This window comes from Ostrinia nubilalis, chromosome 24, assembly GCF_963855985.1.
Source record: "Ostrinia nubilalis chromosome 24, ilOstNubi1.1, whole genome shotgun sequence".
Taxonomy (NCBI): domain Eukaryota; kingdom Metazoa; phylum Arthropoda; class Insecta; order Lepidoptera; family Crambidae; genus Ostrinia; species Ostrinia nubilalis.
In genome coordinates, this window is record NC_087111.1 from 2,381,209 (window position 1) to 2,404,212 (window position 23,004).

Consider the following 23,004-nt stretch of genomic DNA (forward strand, 5'->3'; position numbering starts at 1 on the left):
TCTACACTAGGTATACCTGATCAAACATCAAACACAATTCCAAAACATTCTGAATGAATAGTTCTGCAAATAATATCTGAAAACATTTTGTTTTGGTAGACATGTTTTGATAACATTCCACTTTGTACGTCAAACGGTAAGAATTTCGTGGAATTTTGTGTTATTTTGTAAAGAATATCTTTTGTTCGCAAATATGCTTTTCAACTAACCTATTTATGAAAAACTACTTTCTATGTTTTGTAAATTATTGAATTCCTGAACGAAATATAACCTAAAATGTCAAACGTCATCAATCATGTATTTTACAGCAAGTTTTATTGCTTTTAAATACTGTAATTTAGTGAAAAATTACAGTAAAAACTGTAAACATGTGCTTAAATTGTTTACCTACATTTGAAAAGTGTTTGTATTGTATTTCGTTGAGAGATGCCGTTATTATTATTTTTAAAGTGGGATTGGTAAGTGAATTATTTCTTGTTTATAATTTTTAACTCCTATTTACTTTTGTTCGTATTTTATTAAGATGTCTCCGTAATAGTGCAGGGAAAGGAATTAGTATCCATTCAGTAGGTTTGAACTTGATTCCTAAATGGGACACACAAACTTATAAATGTATTTTTAACTGCTTGTTAAAGACACTGCTCAACGTAAAAAGCATTGATAATTCGATACAGATTGTATACAAAGTTGTTGTATTTATGAACCAGGATCACCCATAACGGATTAGACAGAATTTTTACATCATGATTATAGGTGACTGCTGGTCAAATCAGTCTCTCGGCAAGTGAAAGTTTGTAGGTTCTGTTCCTACCTGAAGCATTCGGTTTTTTCAAGTTTATAAATTTTTTATTTTGGGTGCACCTCTTACAGATCGTTTCAACCACGAAGACGCGCCCTACCATTCTTTCGAGAATGCTTGAGTGTTATTGGTACACGCTAAATTATTGCGCTTGGATTGCTCGGATCAAACTCCCCGCACCTCGCTCTTTCCTCGACCAAAAATTGGTGGGGCGCGTCTTCGTGGATGAAACGATCTACCCATATCTTCAAAAATATATGTCCTTCACAGCTTCTCTATACGCCTTTGTTTATATTGTCCATAATCGACGCTGAGAAGCTTGGCTTGGTGGACATAGACGACGTCGGCTTCTGCTGCTGGTACACCATTGTGATGGGCATCTGGATTGGGACTACTGTTCTACTTTGCTTGGTCATATCGAGATGTGTCAGGGTAATAAACTATTTATTAAAAGTCAATAACAATTAATCTATACTTCTATACTAATGTTATAAATGCGAAAGTAACTATGTCTATCTGTCTGTCTGTGTCGCTTCAACTGAACTGATTCTGATAAAATTAGGCAAACAGATAGTTTTGAGTCCCGGCAAAGGACGTAAGATAGTTTTATCCCGGTTTTTGAAACAGGCACGCGCGCGATAATGTTTTTCTGTCACAGACAAAATTCCACGCGGGCGAAGCCGCTGGTGGAAAGCTAGTTATAAATAAAAATTATGTAGGTAAACTAAGGCTGGGCTACACCATGTTACTTTAACTGTAGCAACGTCCAAAGTATATACTTTTGACTTTTGTTATTGTTAGAGTAAACTCCTTTAACAGCAAACTCCATACACCGGTTAGGGTTATAGTTACGGTTAAAGTAAGGTGGTGCAATTCAGCCTTAATCTTTTTTGGACAAGGTTAATTATCATGATCTTTTCTTGCATCATTGTCATCCAGTAACAATGACCTTACTTCAAAGGTTTCTCTACAGTATAATTGATGAAATTATTAATCTAAATTCGCGCTTGATTAAAATCTACTTGAATTTAGAGCTACAATGAAGTGCTCCTTCAGAAATGCGTGCCTTTGAAGATAAATCAAATCAAAAATATTTATTAAATTTTTGATAAATCCACGTCAATTTAAATTTTGTTCATCCAGTTTTGTTTGTAGCTTCATCTACAGTGCTACGGTTCGTAGAAACGTCAGTCGTTTCGTAGCACCGATTCGTAGAAGCTTAATCTGTTCGTAGTACAGCAGCTCGTGAACAATTCGTGGAGCAATCGTAGCCGTACTACGAAACGCTACGGCAAAGTTTTGTAATTATTATACTACGAATCGCTTAGTCTGACATTGAGAGATTTTCCTTAGAAATTATTTATTAAATTAAGATTAGATTATTATGATTACAGTAATACAGTGTTTTTTAACCTGTGGGTCGCGACCCCCTGGGGGGTCGCGAAGCCTTTATAGGGGGGTCGCGAGAGGTCGTAAAAACTACATCAATAAAAAATCATTACTTATAAAGGCAGATTTATCCGAAATCTAATTATGAAAATGGATTAAAATGTTGTATGGATTGAAGTATTCGGTCTCTACGAACATTTTTGTAACTTTATAAAATGCATGAAAAAAAAAGTGAACGGTCGGGGGGTCCCCAAATATTTTTTCATACTAGGGGGGTCGTGTCATGAAAAAGGTTGAAAAACACTGCAGTAATAAATAAAATTACGTTAGATTAATTGGTAAATAATGAAATATCATAAATGTAAGGGTTGTACCTATCTTATTTGTTCAAGCTATAATTTTGTTAAATTTTTCCGTAATTTTGCTTGAACGCGCTAATCTTAGGAACCACTGGTCCGATTTGAAAAAATAAATGTTGGCGTTGGATAGCCATCGAGGAAGGCTTTAGGCCATATAGCATCACCCTGCAGAATATTTTTCAAACTATTTTCATGCGTACGAAGTCGCGAGCACAGCTAGATATAGGATATTCGTAACTGAGTAATGCTTCAACCACACCAACGCGTGCAGATCGCCATCGCCGGCGCGATCATAGGCCAATGACAGGTCGCGCGGACTGTCATGGGTCGCGCGACCTGTCATTGCCCTATGATCGCGCCGGCGATGGTGATCTGCAAACGTTGGTGTGATTGAAGCATTAACGTTGTGTAAAAAACCTATTTGACTTCTACCACAGAATAATAATAACTACCTACTGCTTTTACCTTCTCAGTACCTAAAGACGAAAGTCTTCAATCAGTGTGTGTTACCAGCGATGATATACGGCTCGGAAACGTGGCCTCTCAATATGGGCCTCATAAATAAGCTCAAAATTGCACAGCGTGCTATGGAGAGGGCTATGCTCGGTGTTTCTCCACGAGATCGAATCAGAAATGAGGAGATCCGTAAACTAAAGTCCCTGACATAGCCCAACGGATTAGTAAGCTGAAGTGGCAATGGGCAGGGCATATAGTACGCAGAACTGACAGCCGATGGGGCAGCAAGGTTCTGGAGTGGAGGCCACGTACCGGAAAGCGCAGCGTAGGACGTCCACCCACAAGGTGGACTGACGACCTCATAATGGTGGCGAGAAGGCACTGGATGCAGGCCGCCACCAACCGGCCATTGTGGAAATCATTGGGGAAGGTCTATGTTCAGCAGTGGACGTCCTATGGCTGAAATGTTGATGATGATGATGATGATGATGAAAAAACCTATTTGACTTCTACACCAGAATAATAATAAGTACTGTTTCTACGATCTGGTGAAGGTCGCGGGAGGTGCCTGGATGAGAGCGGCGCAGGATCGGTCTTTGTGGAAATCCTTGGGGGAGGCCTTTGTCCAGCAGTGGACGTCTTTCGGCTGAAACGAACGAACTAACGAACTGCTTCTACCCCATTCTAGAACGAAGACGCGAGAGACATAATGTTACAAGTGTTCTTCTGGCTGGTGGTGGCCACGTCGCTAATCCACCTGGTGTTCTGCCTGACGTACCTGGTGTTTTGTTGGAGCAAATGCTTCACGGTGGCCATGATACACTTGGGCGCTTTTCTGGTGCATCTCTTGAGTAAGTATTTACTATACAGGGTGACTGGAACTGAACCCGCCATACCTAATACGCGTATAGAGGAGGTAATTTGCTAATTATTGAACCTTACTTTCTATAGTTTAGGAGATATATCAATTTTTATACTTTTTTCAAATTTTTCCGAAATTTTACCTAAAAACTGCTTAATTTTTTTCTCGCATGATTTTAACCGATTTTCTTATTTGATTATAATATCGAATAAACCTTTAGTTAAATAAAATAAATTTCAGATCCAGATAATGATTGAATAACTAGCTACGAGCCGCCAAAGTTAAACAAAAGTACAAACCACGATAAAATATTAAAGTTCGAATTCGATTTAAAAAAAGCTAATGGTGATAATGGATTGCCAATGATATTGGGAAAAATCTGAAAAAAGTATAAAAATTGATATATCTCCTAAACTATAAAACTTTAGTCATAGAAAGTAAGGTTCAATAATTAGCAAATGACCTCCTCTATACGCGTATTAGCTATGGCGGGTTCAGTTCCAGTCACCCTGTATAGTGTTTTTGTCAGCGGTAATTAGCATAATAATATAACAATATAATATAGGCTTTTAAGACGCTCCGGGTTAATCTAACATGTAATAATCTTAGAATAAAATCAAAAGTTTTTTCTTTTTTATGTTTATTTTGATGAACTACTCGTAGATTTATTGTCGATCAAAAGAGTTTTGTAAAATCTGCAGGCCGTGATAAGCGTTTAACGCGCTATTTTATCGATTTTACGCGATAAGCCCATATATTTTTACGACTAAAGTCATTTATAACATTTTATCACAGCGCGCATCCTAACCTGGCTGCAGCGAAAATTATAAAAATTCATAACCATGTTTTCAAGAACAAAAGTTTCAGTGTAGTTTAGATTTTACAACCTGGTAGCACAAATACTTTTTGTTACAGATTAAAAACAACCCGAGTGAATTCACAAACAATTTTTAACTTAAAATATGTAATTTTAAAAACAACACAGTGTTATCTCTTGCAACTGTCAGCCACGGTCAGATAGCCGAGTGAAATACACTTTAAAAACCCATTTTATCTTTTCAGTCTCAGTGTACACCACCCTTATCGTGAACAGCTACAGAATGTCGCTTTTTTGAGGCTTGAGAGCTGAAATGCAAGTAAGTACACCCTCGAAATAAGTATTAGAGGAAAGCGAGGTGAGTTGTGACCATAAAGATCTAGAGAGATGCCAACTAATGCGCTGAGTTCAAAACGGGTGTGTAATGTATGATATAACTACATATCATATAATACTTAGAGGATATAACATCAAATTATATAAAATCATTTAATATAATAATTATTTACTATAATAAACGAATGATATAATTTTAAAACTAATAATTTTAAGACAAATAACTATTAACTGATATAAAATGGTTTGATATAATGAATGTTTTCTATAAAACTTACAATGTATACTATTTAAAACAAATAACATTCAAATCATATAAAAATAAAATGTCGAACAATCAAATGAGATAAAATTATTTTCCTATAAAACTTAAATCATATAACAATAATAATTTTATAAATAAGTTCAATTGTTATAATAAGCATTGCATGCAGCAAGCAAGCAAGCAAACAAGCAAGCTAGCAAACGAGCAAGCAAGCAAGCGAGCAAGCAAGCAAGCTAACAAGCCAGCTAGCATACAGGCAAGCAAGCAGGCAAGCAAGCTAGCAAGCAAGCAAGCAAGCAAGCAAGCAAGCAAGCAGGCAAGCAAGCAAGCAGGCAAGCAGGCAAGCAAGCAAGCAAGCAGGCATGCAGCATACAAATTTGGCTAAAAACTTAAGACTTCTGTCACGGCTCCGGCACTGCGGGGCTCTGGCGGTCCCTCGCGTGCTAATCGTCGCAGATGGCTTTCGCTCGACACCGCGTCTTCGGCTCAGCCGCGGCGCCTCGCTTCCAGCCACCTGCTCCTCAGCCCGCGGGCCGCCTCGCCCCTCCGTGCCTACGCGCTTCTAAATTACACTCTAGGGGTAGGGCAGACAAGACTACGTGGAGTCGGTTTTACAGCGATTCGTTTTTGTCACTAAAGTCATTTATAAGTCAAGCTAAAGAAGAACATACTAAGAGTTATATCTATCAGAAATTATATCAATTAAAGAGTATACCAAATACCTAGTCGTTATAACAAATAATATTTATTTTATGTAATGGTTATATGAAATATTATTTATATTAAACAAAATTACATCAAATGAGTCTTAGATTAAGTAAGGTTTATATCAAATGTCTTTATGCGTTTTGATTGGTATCTGAAATGACATTATTAGAAATTATTTATTATATGAAGTAAACATTATATCGCACCTTCGGTAGAACAAGGGCACAATTGCACTTTTTGCAATTTTACAGGAGAGCTATTAATTATTAGCTACACATTTTTAAAGTATTTCTGCATACTTAACTCATTTTTGCAATTTTTGACAATTGTGCCCTTGTTCTACCGAAGGTGCGATTATGTTAAAAAATTATATCAAGTGTTATTATAACATACGTTTATTATACAATATGAACGTTATTGAAATGAATTTATATCATATAAACTTATGTAAACTGTCACGCACCCGTTCAAAACCTAGTGTCGCATTAAAAATCACACACACAAAGTAATCAAAAAACAATACGTCGCGAAGTGTGTCATGCACACATTGCATTGAGTGCGACTATTCGTTCGCATACTACGTTGCAAGTAATGTACGTACAACACCATTACACACGCAGTGACGTACGATTGAATGTATTCTGTTAGTTTGAATGAGCTCATTATCCACTGCGGTATCAGTACTCAACGTTCGAATAATCTTTAGTACTACGCAATCAGTTTACACATATAACGTCTCTGCTGTCAACATTGCTGTCGCGAGCAATCTGTTTTGTTTGTGGGTATATTGCTGCGACACCGGCCCCGCCCCCTTGTCACATCTCCCTTTAATTTCTGTGATCTGTGGTCGTGACCGAGGAGAGAGAAATTACCGATTTTTTGGAACGTATTAACTACTAGTGAGATCGTGACAGTGCGCGTTTTTAGTTCAAGTCTCGAGCTAACAAACACGCGCTGTTGCGAGCTCGCTGATAGTTAAATCTTCAACCACACCAACGCGTGCATATCGCCATCGCCGCACAGTAGTTTGATTTTAAAAATAGGTGGACATACGATCGAAAGTCATAATTTCACCGAAACAAAAATTGTTATGGATAGCATTTTGAATTCTGATCAACATTTAGCATTATACATTTTTCGATAAAACGAGCCTTTCATGCTTAAAAAAATATGACAAGAAAATTTGTATGGAGAAAAATCATTTTTATTTTTTTTCTGGCTACTGTTGCAAACTGTAGCGGTCAAACCTTATGTAGTCGTAAGTACCTATGGTGCCGAATATTACTACATAAATACTTTTTGCGGGCACGCGCGGCCAAGCGAGTAATGGACATGCAAAATTTTGAATATTTTTATTTATGGATTATTGATTTTAATGCACTTAAAGTAATTACTAATAGAAAAATATACTTAGTCTAACTTACTACAGCCCCCTATTACCTCATTTCACGCCAAAACCTTTCAAACTAGAACCTACGTTTGTAGGTACTAGGTAGCCTAAGTCGATTATTGACATTATAATATTCACTACTGGTCTACTGGTTATGGTGTAAGGTAGATTAGGTAGATATCTACCCTTTACCTAGCTATGTACCTACTTCTTGGCACTTATAATACCGACAGACATGATTAAAAAAAGTCTTCAAGCAAGAACCTTGACTTCAATGGTTGTGAAAGATTGTTTTACTTTCTAGAGTAGTCCTGAATAGATCCTTAAATCATTTTGACTATCATAATCGATTACAGTAGGTAGCGGGATTCAATTTTCAATTTTGATAGATCTGTAATAATTTCCAGTTCTTCTGTTTAATAGTCTTATACTTTCGCAAAAAATATTCTTTTTTTTTGGCTTCTTTAAAGAGGTGTGAGTTCCTTTTCCTTTATCTTTTTAAAAAGATAACGTACATAACACCTTCATCAAGTAGGTCACCTTCTTTTCAAACATAAGGTTTGAAATATAACACCTTTATATAATCATCAATCTGAGAAAAATCTGAAATCCGACATTAATCACCTTCTTCCATTCATGTCTTCAATTATTATCTTCGTTCGAAAAACCATCAAAAAAGATATTTTAGCCTAATTCACTTATCTTGAACAGAGTGTTCAAAATAATCAAAGTCACTCACATACTTACTTTTTCCGAAAGAATCCAATAGGCAGTTAGGCAGTACACCAAAATGTTATCACATTATCTTCGATTCGAGACTAACTTTTAAATCCCATATCGTAGCTACAGCCGGGAGACTCCGCAAGCTTATGTTTGTCTTTCGTAGGCTTCGCCACGTAGCAGACCCCAGCCTTGTCAGGACAGTCTATGTAGCCCTCTGCCAGTCACTTTTGATTTATTGCATAACCTCTTGGGGAGGTGCCTGCAAGACTGTCCTGATAAAGCTGGAACGAGCTCAAAGGGCCATCCTTAAAATTTGCACCTTCAAACCGCTGCTTTTCCCTACGTATGAGCTCTTTCAATACTGCCAAGTTTTAACCGTCCGCCAACTCTTCATCTTGTATATTGTCTTAAAACAACACCATCTAGCTAATTTCGATCCCTCCGTTGTCCGACGTAATCACCTGGTAGTTCCCTCTTCTTCTTTTAAAACTTACTTCTCTCATCGCTTCTACTGTTTCTTGGGTCCTTCTTTGTATAATGCTCTTCACCATAATTTAGATCTCCACTCCTTGCCAAAATTTTATTGTAAGTACAAGGTCTCAAATTACTTGCAATCCTTGACGTATGCTGAAACGGAAAACCTGCTTCAACCAATTAGGTAACTGTAATATGGGCAGATGGTTCATTACTAACACACACGCACACTCACTCACATACACCTACACTCACATACACTCACACTTACATACACCTACACTCACATACACCTACACTCACATACACCCACACTCTCATTACACTCACTCTCACATCACTTACACTTCACCTTATACACACTCTCTTTCAATACTCGTCTAGTTTTTTGTCTAGTTTTAAAATAACTTTAATAAATTCTATGTGCTCCGGCCATCATCGAGAGAGGAGAGTACTGGCGCTCTGTAGTACAGGCTTCTCGCCTAGTTCAGACTCCAGTTCTCTCACAATCTTACCCTGTTCAATTAGTACATAGCAATTTGTGTTTCACTGTATTATTGGATTGTGAAAGAAAGAAATAAATGCTTTATTATTATTATCTGCACCATGTATCAGCAGTTTTTGTGTACGTTAGTTGGCATATAAAATTATAGGTAGATGTGAACATAATGGATCTGCTATACGGCTCGGAAACGTGACCTCTCAATATAGGCCTTATAAATAAGCTCAAAATTGCACAACGTGCTATGGAGAGGTTGTTCGATGTTTATTTACGAGATCGAATCAGAAATGAGGAGGAGATCCATAAACGAACTAAAGTCGCTGACATAGCCCAACGGTTTAGCAAGCTAAAGTGGCTTAATACGCATAAGTAATAGCCGATGGGGCAGCAAGGTTCTGGAGGCCACGTACCGGAAAGCGCAGCGTAGGACGTCCACCCACAAGGTGGACCGACGACCTCATAAAGGTAGCAGGAAGGCCCTGGATGCAGGCCACCACCAAGCGGCCATTGTGGAAATCATTGGGGGAGGCATATGTCCAGCAGTGGACGTCCTAAGGTTGAAATGATGATGGATGATGAATAATGTGTGGAAGAGGGATACGGATATTCCCATTTATGATGGAATTATTCGACTAACTTGAATTGATCTATTCAGGACTACTCTAGAAAGTAAAAAAATCTTTCATAACCATTGAAGTCAAGGGTTCTTGCTTGAAGACTTTTTTTAATCATGTCTGTCGGTATTATAAGTGCCAAGAAGTAGGTACATAGCTAGGTAAAGGGTAGATATCTACCTAATCTACCTTACACCATAACCAGTAGACCAGTAGTGAATATTATAATGTCAATAATCGACTTAGGCTACCTAGTACCTACAAACGTAGGTTCTAGTTTGAAAGGTTTTGGCGTGAAATGAGGTAATAGGGGGCTGTAGTAAGTTAGACTAAGTATATTTTTTTATTAATAATTACTTTAAGTGCACTAAAATCAATAATCTGTGGGATATGATGCTCAACCACAATAAGGAAGCTAGATGTTAGTGCTTCCTTCCGAGCGGGTGTTATGCTCGGGGACCAAGGTCCAATTTACACCATCTTGGTTTGTCTATATATACTTGGCAGGATCTAAAACTCCGTCACCGCGATGCAGGTTTGTATGAGCGGCGGAGTGTGCCATAGTGAAGTAGTGACAGCGCCATCTGTTGGTCACTAGTTTGTAGTGGCGTCGCCACACCACTCCCCCCGGAAGAACCGGAGGTGGATGACGTCAGGATGAGCTCAGCAGTCTGTGCGTGATGAGCTTACAAGTGCCAGTGTGCTCAAGTCTGCGGTGAGTCGAGACGAGCAGGTTGCGGTGCTCTATCCACGGTGAGTCGGGATAGTGAGCGGAGGCGTCTTCGATGGTCGGGCGTGGAGCTGGGCCAGAGCTGTACCCGTGACCAGTGAAGTGACGGTTGCTTGCTGCCGAGGAACCAGGAAGGTCGGTTGCGATCTGCGATGGTCCCTGAAGGCTGGATGCTGGCTTGTTGAAGACTGGAGCTGATGACGGAGTGGCGGAGATGGTGATGAGGATGGCGGAGGCTGATGCCGAAGATGGTGGTGATGGAAGGTCACGTTCCAATCACGTCGGGGTCACCAATGTGGGATATGATGCTCAACCACAATAAGGAAGCTAGATGTTAGTGCTTCCTTCCGAGCGGGTGTTATGCTCGGGGACCAAGGTCCAATTTACACCATCTTGGTTTGTCTATATATACTTGGCAGGATCTAAAACTCCGTCACCGCGATGCAGGTTTGTATGAGCGGCGGAGTGTGCCATAGTGAAGTAGTGACAGCGCCATCTGTTGGTCACTAGTTTGTAGTGGCGTCGCCACAAATCCATAAATAAAAATATTTAAAATTTTGCCTGTCCATTACTCGCTTGGCCGCGCGTGCCCGCAAAAAGTATTTATGTAGTAATATTCGGCACCATAGGTACTTACGACTACATAAGGTTTGACCGCTACAGTTAGCAACAGTAGCCAGAAAAAAAAAAGATTTTTCTCCATACAAATTTTCTTGTCATATTTTTTTTAAGCATGAAAGGCTCGTTTTATCGAAAAATGTATAATGACAAATGTTGATCAGCATTCAAAATGCTATCCAAAACAATTTTTGTTTCGGTGAAATTATGACTTTCGATCGTATGTCCACCTATTTTTAAAATCAAACTACTGTGCGCCGGCGCGATCATAGGCCAATGACAGGTCGCGCGACCCATGACAGTCCGCGCGACATGTCATTGGCCTTTTGATTGGTGTGTTTGAAGCATTAAAGGTTTCCAAAAATCAACAATGTCACAACTCTCCTCGGTCTCCCCTAACTCAAAGATTTCACTGCACAAAAGACTGTGGAGGTGTATAAAAGCTCTTGGAAGCGTCAAGCTTTGTTTATTTATATCTTCAGAATGTGACAGATTAAGATGGTTTCGTTCTGAGTGAGACTAGAATGCTCTCGGTTATCAAAGGATTTTGTTCCTTAAGTGGAATGTAATCCTTAGTACTAGATGTTTAGAAATTTAGTATTTTTAGTCCTCTTTTGTTGCAAGATTTTACAACGGTTGTAGAGCTCCAAGGAATTATCCAAAAGCACTTAACTTCCATACTTCTAAGATACCTAAAGTCGAACGTTATTCTAAAGTAATAAATAAATACTTTACAACATTCAATTGAGATGAAATAATTAGTAAAATTAGTTACAAAAGTTTATTTAAAATACAATAAATTGAAATTCTGTGATACCTAAATAAAAGCAAAAAGTTTCAACGCTTTAATCAACAAAAGCTCTTTTCTATTTTTGTCTCTATTGACACTTTGACATGACCAAAGTCAAAACATCTGTTGTATTTTGCTTAATTTTTATTTAATGATTTATTTATTAAATTTACAATGTGTGAAATTTTTCCTGAAGTACAATCATGCTGTTTATTTGTGAACCTACGAATGGGAATGCTTCTAATATCAGTATTATGTATAGTGAGTTTAATTTTCCATTTTCTTTCAAAACACAAAGTTGTGTTCACGCAAAAATGTTTCTAAATTGATTGTGTTATGAGTTATTGTGACTGAAATTAAAAAAAAGTGTTCAGTAATGCCTGTTCTACGTTTACAAATATGATTGTCTACCTTTTGTTGCTCGTGGGACGATTGCTGTACAATTTCATGTTGAGTTTAGTTTATCTTAGGAATCGCTTAGGGCATACACCGGACACGTAAGTTGATATCCGTTCTTTTGCTGCTGAATTTAAGGTTGCAAATACTACTTGCATTTGCCAAGAACAACAACTACTTGTTCAAAACAGTAGTCATTGCAAGTGCTTGTGAAACTATTATCATCACCATTTCAGCCATAGGACGTCCACTGCTGAACATACATAGGCCTCCCCCAATGATTTCCATGTTGACCGGTTGGTAGTGGCCTGCATCCAGCCAACCTTCATGATGTCATCGGTCCACCTTGTGGGTGGACGTCCCACGCTGCGTTTTCCGGTACGTTACAGGGGGTGCTATGAATTTATTATTACTTTTGTGAAATAGAGCTCATCTACTAGGTATAAAAACTGTGAGGTGCTGATATCATAATACATAATTTACCTCTTTCTAGTTGAGTGAAATCATGGATAGATAGGATATTAACTTTGGCCGTGAGTCAGGCTTGGCTTATTGACTATTAAAAGTAGGGCAGTGTAAGTCCCAAATCCCGAAAAGTGTCTTAACACTAATTTCCCATTAAATAAGTCGTTTCGTATTAATTTAAGAATCAATTGTAGTTAAAATCTATAAATAGTCCAAAGCAGTCCAACAAATAATAACAGTATAATTTACGTCGAACCTTTTAATTAAGTATCGTTACACAGTACAATTAAACTTATGTAATCTGTGTAATTGAAATAACGCCCCAAAATCCCCAATTAGAGCTCCGACAAAGTTATTTCTAATCTAAAGTCCGAATCTCTGTTTTTCGTAGAATAAATACACAAGCAAAAGCATTCCTTTGAGGGATGGTAATTTGCTAAATTACACGTTAAACCACATCAATCATTCATCCCATTGTATAATTCGGTCACGAAGTTCGTCTGGGGTGGCTATTTCGGAAGCGCACGAGATTGGAACGAATTGAATTCTGGTTGCCCGCATCCAGGTGCTTTCGTGCATTGCAGGACCGTTCGTTGTGGAAATCCTTGGGGGAGGCCTTTGTCCAGCAGCGTATTTTGGCGGAAACGAACGATCTGGTTGCGAAATTGTTTTAACGTTTTGAATGCTAGAATAGCTGTTATTTTCAATAGCCTTTAAGTACCTACATAAGCGTTTCTTTAGGTGGACCGACGATCTGGTAAAGGTCGCGGGAAGAGCCTGGATGCGGGCAGCGCAGGACCGTGCATTGTGGAAAACCTTGGAGGAGGCCTTTGTCCAGCAGTGGACGTCATTTGGCTGAAACGAACGAAGCGTTTATTTATTTACATACATAGGTGCTCACCACACATTGCATCAACATAACATCAAATGGATACCTATAGACTTTGAAGTCTTTGAAGTCCTCGTTGTGGATAAAAAAGTGGTTTTATTTTCAGTTCTTGTCACAGATTACTTGAGTATTAATACGTCATTGGGGTTTGAATCTGTCAACATGAAATTATGAACTTGGACAGTTTATAATATGACGGGTGAGATTGTAAACTAACAGTGGGTTAGGTTAGAATCGTCAGATTATAATGTGACGGAATTCGCAATTTTACGATGACCAATACAACCTGTATTTATATTTAATTTGAAAAAATAAGACTCGCGCCCTTAATCACAAACATTACTATGAGGTCTCACAGTGCACGTGGACGCACACGGTGACACACGAACCAATCAGAGAGCTCTATTCAACGCGTTCGATTTGCTGCTTCACTTAAGCAAGCATCGTTTGTGTATACGGACGTTAGTTTTCGAGTGACACCAGAATAGGGCCCGTATCTTCGACTAGTCAGCGGTAACTCAACGTGTAATTTCCTTAGATGACGGGTGTGACGCTGCTGTGCATCATAGAGCAGAGGACGAACGCCAACTTCAAGAACCTGAAGAATGTCACCGACATTAACCGTAAGTTTTATGGCGAAACAAAGTTAATAAAACCCTTGGTCGGGTAAAATATGGGACTATTCTCATGTCTCATTACTACCACTGTAAGTTACAACTCCTTGCTCGGATCTGCAGCTTGATATCAATACAAACACAAAAATCAAGGCCAAGTTTGGGGGAAAGTTTCACTGTGGTTGGACACGCAATGAGATTAAAAACAAAAATCTAAGAAGTATTCAAAATTAAGGATCGACTAGTGCAAAGCGTTTTACTAAAGCTTTTACTATGCATACCAGACAGCAGAAGCAGTATGTACCATTTTTAATATAAACCCCCTTACTAATAAAACTTACACGCTCGTTGAACAGTGTTTTAAAGTGACGTTTAGTATGGAAATGACATTTTAAAACAGTGTTCATATTAAGAATTTACCACGTGGATGCGTTCTGCGGTCAGATCAAAATGAACGCAGCCCATCATGTCTAAACAACATTAATTGTCGGCCAGGGCAACGGTCAGCAGTCCAGGCAAGACAATCTGGGATTGAACATATAACCTCTGGCATAGGAGTCCGGTATTATCTACTACGCTAGGCTGCTGTCAATAATACTAAAGCCCGGTCCGTGAGCACGTAGAATTTTGTCCAATGACCCCAAGCTACCCTTCCTTATCGCTCGCGCATAATTATATTGCTGTCGCGACTGTGCGACTGGCACCCGCAGTGAGTGTGCGAGCGCGATAGCAACATAATTACGCGCGAGAGATAAGGATGGCTAGCTTGGGGTCATTGGACAAAATTCTACGTGCTCACGGACCAGACTATATACAAAGAAATATCGCAATTTGTCTTTTACAGAGCCAACAAAGGCCGTGTCAGCTGCTCACCAGGTCATCGTGACGGGACTGTCGGGCATGTCAATAGTGTTCATGATCACAGGCTCTATACTGCTTTTCGCTACAATCACGGTAAATAAATGAAATTGTCTACTCATTAGACAAAACTTTGAATTATGTAAATTGCTATTTGAATTAGCGAAATTAATTCCACTGATGATGATGAATGTAGTAAAAGGCGACGAAATCACCAGGCCTCCTCAAGCCTCTGACCAGCGTGAGGAGTGTAGTTCATCATCATCATTTCAGCTACAGAACGTCCACTGCTGAACATAGGCCTCCCCAATGACTTCCACATCGCACGGTTGGTAGCGACCTGCATCCAGCGCCTTCCTGCTACCTTTATCGGGTTGTCGGTCCACCTTGTGGGTGGAAGTCACACGCTGCGTTTTCCGGTACGTGGCCTCTACTCCAGAACCTTTCTGCCCCATCGGCCGTCAGTTCTGCGTGCTATGTGCCCTGCCCATTGCCACTTCAGCTTGCTAGCAGCGTAGTTGTTCATTTTTATCTACAGCGGAGACTAAATGAGCTGAAGATTAGCTCTGATAATGAAACTCTTTTTGCCTTCCCAGGATCAAGAAGGCCTAGTCCAAATATTCGTCTGGGTGACGTTCCTGAACGTTCTGGTCGGCTTCATACTGACCTTCATGGTGGGGTTCTCGTGTCTGTTCCGGTCGAGTTGCTTGCTGTCTAGCATGGACTGGCTGTCGGGGTCGGCGCTGTTAGTGATGTTCGTGGCTTACATGTTCCGTGAGTGGCAATTGTCTTCTATCTCTTAAATTAAGCTAGAACCTAAACCTTTTATGAACAGGCAGCTTTGGCAAGCTCGCTCCATACCATAGATTGCATCTGCACTATATTCAAATACCATACCCACACCACACATGAAAATAAAATAAAAATGGTGCCTGTTTGATAATATAAGTCAAAACGCCTTTACATTAAAAAATTAAAGTAACTATACGGTACTAAAAACAATTTTTTTTTCTGTCAGTTTGTTTCGGCTCCGATTATTGCCAACAATTTTTTTCGACTATCACTTTACCTAATGTTGTAAAAAAATCTATCATAATGATAATGTCTCCAAAACGGAGCCTCCAAAATACACAAAAACTTTACTGTTTTACGTTCTTTATAACGATCCATCCACTGTTATCCATTTTACTTTTCATTATTATTTAGTTAGATTAGATTGTCTCTCATTTATTGATATTGCCAGCGGCTTCACCCGCGTGTTTGTCACAGATCGTCATAAATTATAGTCTAGATGTTATTCTGGGTAATAAACTATAATACTGTAAAGTTTTATCAAAATCCGTTCAGTAGTTTGTTTTTGCGTGAAAGAGTAACAAACATCCAGACATCTATTCTACTAATATTATAATGCGAAAATTTGTATGACTGTCTGGATTCATACAAACTTTCGCATTTTAATATTATCAGGATAGATAACCACAGAGACGCTAAAACACCTGATAACTGTTATTTATCAATTTGCTGTTATCAGGTGTAAGTTTTCAAAAAATAGTAACATACAATATTATCAAGCAGCAATTTGTATCAGTGGATGGGTCGCTGCTATCCAAACATGCATTATGAAGATGAAATGCAGTCACACGTCCAGGTTTCGTGTGTCTTTGCTGATGCTGTTTGCGTATGCAGTAGAGACGTATAGGCTTTAGTTAGAGCTTTTATAATGGAGAAAGAAACGGTAGGTTTTCAAGGCGAGAGTGAATAGGCACTTACAGGGCAGATTATGTGCCATCCTGGACTGCATCTCACTTAACACCAGAGGATTTAGTGTGAGTTTATATCAAACGTCCTCACAGAGCGTGTTAGAAAAATATATTATTAGAAATTTTAGTTATTGAAAGTGTCCGCTAAGGGTGCTGTACAATCCGTCATGCATTTAATGTCATTTTTTACGCGCTCACTAGTGACGACGTTTGATATTAACTCACAATAAGTCCTCTGGTGTTAAGTGAGATGCAGTTTCACACTAAGGTCATAGAGTCCACGGACTCTACAAATCATCTATCGTCAGCACGCTGACTGTTCAAAAATAAAAAATAACTTAGGCCTCAGCCTCGAGTTTAGCGGGCAGCGGGGCGGGAGCGGCGGCGGCGCTGGAGCGGGGCGGGCAACGCAGACCCGTTCTCGAAACAAGCGGGCAGCTCGCGCGGCGCTTTAGCGGCGAAGTGTTGTGTTCGGGGTTGTGTTGTCGAGATATTTGTTTTTATTCGCAAACGAATTATGTCTGAACAACGGCGACAATTTTATTTCGATTCAAATTTATTCCTAACGCTCGATTTATTGTGGGCAAAAGAAGGAGTGCGCTGCCCGCTCGTTGCCCGCTCCCGCGCCGCTGTTTTCGAGAACCGGTCTATTTGATTTTACGCATAAGATCCTGCCGCTCCCGCGCCGCCTCCGCTCCCGCCCCGCTGCCCGCTAAACTCGAGGCTGAGGCCTTAGTGCCTGAAGAATAGGAGCGGCACGGCATGTTTTTTGTTACGTCAAATGTCAGTGAGACTTCAGATTTGTGTGCTCTGTCACGTCATATTATGTCTCTCTCTTGCCGCTCTCATACCTCAGACACTGACATTAGACTTACAGGCGCTAGACTTATAGCTTGTATATTCTAACCCCCTTACTAATAAAACTTACACACTCGTTGAACAGTGTTTTAAAGTGACGTTTAGTATGGAAATGTCATTTTAAAACATTGTTCAACAACTGTGAAACTTTTTATTAGTAAGGGGGTAAATATTTTAGGCTTTTTGCAACATATACGTTATGTTAGCTGTGCTATGTAGGTAATATGTGTTTTATAGCGAGATACATATTTAAATTACATTTCAATGAGGGCTATCGTTCTTATACTTAACAGTTGGCACCCCTGGCGATTGACAGGACCTTACTCTACAGTGGCGCCATCTTGATGAGTGCAAATGCGATAGTCCTCCTACCACTTTAGCGCTCACAAGTTGGCGCCACTGTCTTCGCTACTAGCAAGTGATAGGACCTTACTCTACAGTGGCGCTAACTGGTGAGCGCTAAGACGATAGCCCTCATTGCCACCTGCTAAAAAGGCAATTTTTCACGACTTTTTGGTTCTCTGTCTGTCTTTTAATATTCTTCTTATAATAGAAAAAACTATTTTTATTAGGAACCTACTGCATCTACTCTAATAAAATATCTTCTTAGTTTAGGACTTCGTAGACGAATGTTTGAGATGGGAATCTAACGTTTTAAATTGCCACCGAATAGAGTTCAACACTTTTGCAAATATGTGATAGCAAAACTGTCTAACTGTAGAATATATTATTTGTAATCTTAAGATATAGATTTACTGTCCTTTTGGATTATTTTGATCAATATTTGGCTACTTATGAACGTGAAAAAATATACTATAGCCTGACCAGGAACATAAAAACCCTCGCCATGTTGCGGAAAACTAATGGTACTAATTTCTTTTAATGGCAACAGTAACTGAAAACTTCATTGACATGTCACCTTGCATGTCAGTCTATTGCTGTCAAAGTGTAAACAAACTTTATTTTAAATGTGCGCAATTGATTTTGTGAATTAAATTGCTAAAATCTTTTTATAGTCGTGAAAGAAAAGTGGTTCACAATGTGTTAAAGTATTTGTCGAAGAGAAATACTAAGGGTTCGGACAATATTTTCATTGAATAATGTTTCCGACAAAGGTTGTCAAATTGACTGACATGTTTATCGTATAGTACAGTCCACTATGAAAATTAGCTGTAGTTTGTTTCAACTACCTATTTTAAAGTTTTTTGTCACTTTCTAAGTGTTGAATTTTATGGAATTGGGAAAGAAGTACCGAGTTTGAAGCGTTCATGAGCAGACATTGCAGTTGAATATTCAAGTTCTGAATTTGATTATTGATGAATAATAAAATAAATCCAACTAGCTGATTGATGGTTTCATTTAATTTATTTAAACCAGGTTACTTATAATAATATTTTTTCGTTAATTTATGAAAATATCAAATTAGCCCGTAATCCTGAATCCTGACACATAAAGTTAGTCTATTAATTTAACACAGGTACGACTGTACTCAGTGTTGCACTATCAAATGCAATTGACGCGCCTCTATGCCAGGGTTTTTATGTTCCTGGTCAGGCTATACTGTGTGGACGTTTACTTTCTGTTTTTCGTTTTGACTACCTAATTACGTATTTAACAGAACTGCTTAAAATTTTTTAAAACTTTTTACTAAAGCGGTATTAGCAAAAAAAAAGCTGGATAAGCACATTAAAGAACAAAAGTCCAAGCTTTTAAGTTAATGAGCAAATAGTTATTGCAAGATTATTCATGTAATTAATAAACTAAAGGTATACTTAGCACTAAACTGAGTCAGTGCCTTAAAAATCAAAATCAAAAATATTTATTCATTTTAGACCACAAGTGGCACTTATGTTCATAAGTGCCACTTGTGGTCTAACGTTAAGGTAACGTAAGAACTTATATTAAGTATAGGAGCGGCAAGGGAGAAATGACATTGACATTATGTCGTGACAGAGCATACAAAGAAGAACGGTCATCTGTGACCCAGGCCCGACAGAAACGAGACATACCTCAGTTTTTTTGTCATGTCTTAATTAGTTAAATTATATATTTTTTATATTCGAAATCTATGTATAACACCAAAATATTACACTTTGTTTTTGTTCAAGCGTTATACAAAAACTAATACAAAATGTCTATTTATCACCAAAATTGGTAAATGTATGTACCTAAATGTCTATTACAGCTGCTATGGAATGTATCTAGGTGACCTGGAGATACAGCCGGATTATACAGGGTGGAAACAATAATAAGTTACAAAATCCAAAAATTCAATGTTACCAGCTTCCATAATCTGTATCCTATTATTGGTACCATTTGAAAGAGCTCGTGAAGCACTTTCAGAATCAGTAACTAGTTTTTCGATATCTTGTATAGTTTAGAAATAATCGAGTGAGTTCACTTATCGTTTCCACCCTGTATAATCCGGCTGTATCTCCAGGTCACCTAAATACATTCCATAGCAGCTGTAATAGACATTTAGGTACATACATTTACCAATTTTGGTGATAAATAGGCATTTTGTATTAGTTTTTGTATAACGCCTGAACAAAAACAAAGGGTAATATTTTGGTGTTATACATAGATTTCGAATATAAAAAATATATAATTTAACTAACTAAGACATGACAAAAAAACTAAGGTATGTCTCGTTTCTGTCGGGTCTGGGTTTTTTTTGTATGGGGCGTGACCGTTCTTCTTTGAAGGAGATCTGAAGTCTCGCTGACGTTTGACCGTCAAAGAAACACGCCCCATACCGCTCTTATACCTCAGGCACTGACTTAGGTTAAGAGCTATACCTACAGGGTGTTAGTTAAACGGGTATATGAGCCGACACTAGCCCATGTTAAATAGTATTAGCATGGTCTATCACAGTGTTTTTCAACCTGTGGGTCGCGACCCCCCAGGGGCGCGAAGCCTCTATAGGGGGGTCGCGAAGCCTCTATAGGGGGGTCGCGAAGCCTCTATGGTCGCGAGAGGTCGTGAAAACTACCTCAGTAAAAAAAAAGTAAAGTTTTAACGCTAGATTTATCCGAAGTCTAATTATGCAAATGCATAAATGTTGTACAGATTGAAGAATTCGGTCCCTACAACATCTTCGTAAAAGGCATGAAAAAAAGCGAACGGTCGGGGGGTCGCAAAATTTTTTTTCATGTCGCGTAATGAAAATGTATGAAAAACACTGGTCTATCATATAAGGTAGGTATAGATGACCCACGCTGAACTGTCCCACCAAATTTAATGACAGGGGGGCGCTACCATCGTTCAACTATATGGTTTCCAACATGGCAAAAATCGGAACCAGCGATCCGGTATTGACGGTGCTGGCGCCCCGCTGTCAATGTCATGGATAGGACAGTTCAGTATATTGGAACTATATTAAAATGCTACAGTTCTGGTGACGTTTTGTCCCATTGTTCTTTCTGACTTCACCATACCATTAATATGCCCATGTTAACATGGGCTAGTGTCGGCTCATATACCCATTTACCTAACACCCTGTAAGTCCGAATATGATTTGTTTCTCTATGTACATTTCACTCGCATTCTTTGGTAGAAACGCAGCCACAATCACCTAATTCCATTTTATAATTAGTATTAAAACTAATTTGTCTTTTTCAGTATGGATCTACTTCATAGTAGTGGCGAACAGCTACGTACTGAATGTCTTCGTGTAAAAAAAGAAGATCCTTTGGTTTCGTATTTAATTTTGAAAGTCGGATCGGAATAATCGATTTATGTTCTGTTGATCATGTTTGTACTGAAATACGCTTTGTTTTGATAAGTGTTTATTTTTTTAGACTTTTTGAATGTATTTTTACAGTGTCATGATATGTTGTTTTGATGATAGATTAGATGTAGCAACAGGACATTTTAGAATCCCCGCGGACTACCAACTTTTAGTCGACCGATTGGGTTGGATTCCAATTTGTATGAATAAGCCGTGTGGTGACGGCAGAGTAGAATACATTTGTCACCAACCCCTACTCTTCCCGTGGATGTCGTAAGAGGCGATTTAGAGACTACACATCAAACAGAACGGGCAGCAGCGCTCTCTGAAAGACATCAATCTTTTCAACTGCGATCTCCAACCCTTCTGCCAAGCGTGGGGTTATGGCAATACACTCCACTATAGTGGAGGAGGCTCATAGTCCAGCAGTGGACAGTAAAGGGCTGTTGATGATGCAAGCAAGCATTGTTTGTGAATACGGGCGTCTATCATTTTGTATAAAAGGAGATGTCTTTCTGTATCAGTGACAGAAACGAGGGAAGCCACGGGCAAATTCTAGTAATATCTGAATATAAAAATAAATATAAAAGGAGACAGTGAAATGACATGAACATATCTTCTATTATCACGCTTCGTTGCACCTTTTCATACAGTTTCGCTTATAACGTTTTTCCTGTTACCTTTGGGAATTTATCTAAAGTAGGCCTATATTATTTAGTGTGTTTGTTTCTTCACAAAAATGTGAACAGTTATTTATTATTCTAAAAAACTGAGAAAGGTGAATATTTATTTTGTTGAGATTTCGATACGAAAAAAGGCATTTTCAGGATTGATGAATTCGTCAACATTTCATAAATGATTAATGTAAACTTTATAACAATATTAAAAACTGTTCGTTGTACAGCCAGCGTCAAATAGTTTGTGACACCTCAAATAGCCAAAAAAAGGTCTTTGTTACAATTGGGATAAGATGTGTTGTCAACTTTTTAGCTACATTGGGTTTCACGAACTAAAGCCGAGTACTCGGTGCGTATGTTTATACGCACTGTCTCGCCCGTTTACTCGGTACGTGTGATCAAGGCTTAAGTATTTAGCACTGACTGTACTGGCATCCAAATCAACATTTTTGTAATTTGAGTCTCCAACAAGGTGTTTTCGATAAATTATCTTTTTCCTCTTTCTCCTTATTATTACTATTTATTCCTCTAAAATGTTCATCCCACAAGCAACGTATCGAATTTCAAAAAGCCAACGTTTCGTCCCTTCCAGTATTGAATAATAGTCACTCGGTCCGTTTCATTTCCCAAATGCGTCCGGAATTGGACGATTCGTACAACCGGAAACGGAAACGAGGACCTGGCTGGATAATTAGGATGCAAGATCACTGCGACATGATTACAGGCGGCGCTGGGGAGTTAGTGCCTGCCGTGTATACAGGGTGTGATTTAATTGAATATGTAATTTATGAATCACTCTTGGACTAATCATTTTTATTGCTCTTTACATTTCTTAGGACTTTTGAACTAAATTATTTCAGAAATATCTTTTTTATCCAGAGCAGAGAAGCTCTTGGCCTGTATTTCACCTGGTGAAAATTGACGG

At 38.7% G+C, this 23,004-nt stretch overlaps 1 protein-coding gene across 3 annotated transcripts; it reads left to right on the plus strand.

Moving 5' to 3' along the window:
* Positions 1 to 307: 307 nt before the first annotated feature.
* On the plus strand, positions 308 to 21,503 carry LOC135083719 (uncharacterized). 3 transcript variants are annotated; one of them, XM_063978443.1, is made up of 8 exons: positions 312 to 458; positions 1,070 to 1,231; positions 3,692 to 3,854; positions 4,928 to 5,001; positions 14,121 to 14,205; positions 15,041 to 15,150; positions 15,651 to 15,828; positions 21,294 to 21,503. In XM_063978443.1, the coding sequence occupies exons 4-8, from the start codon at positions 4,996 to 4,998 to the stop codon at positions 21,347 to 21,349; spliced, it is 435 nt and encodes a 144-aa protein (XP_063834513.1). In that variant the 5' UTR covers positions 312 to 458; positions 1,070 to 1,231; positions 3,692 to 3,854; positions 4,928 to 4,995; the 3' UTR covers positions 21,350 to 21,503. The 3 variants fall into 3 exon arrangements, with proteins under 3 accessions (XP_063834512.1, XP_063834513.1, XP_063834511.1); XM_063978441.1 differs by lacking the exons at positions 312 to 458; positions 1,070 to 1,231; positions 3,692 to 3,854; positions 4,928 to 5,001 and adding an exon at positions 11,948 to 12,093; XM_063978442.1 differs by lacking the exons at positions 14,121 to 14,205; positions 15,041 to 15,150; positions 15,651 to 15,828; positions 21,294 to 21,503 and having other exon boundaries at positions 308 to 458.
* The last annotated feature ends 1,501 nt before the right edge of the window (positions 21,504 to 23,004 follow it).

Bases quoted from the DNA above. Each gene is read 5' to 3' on its own strand.
- LOC135083719 (XM_063978441.1), top strand. From the start codon at position 12,007: ATGTGTGAAATTTTTCCTGAAGTACAATCATGCTGTTTATTTGTGAAC. The intron at 12,094-14,120 runs GTGAGTTTAATT...TAATTTCCTTAG, and splicing joins TAATATCAGTATTATGTATA to ATGACGGGTGTGACGCTGCT. The intron at 15,829-21,293 runs GTGAGTGGCAAT...TGTCTTTTTCAG, and splicing joins GTTCGTGGCTTACATGTTCC to TATGGATCTACTTCATAGTA.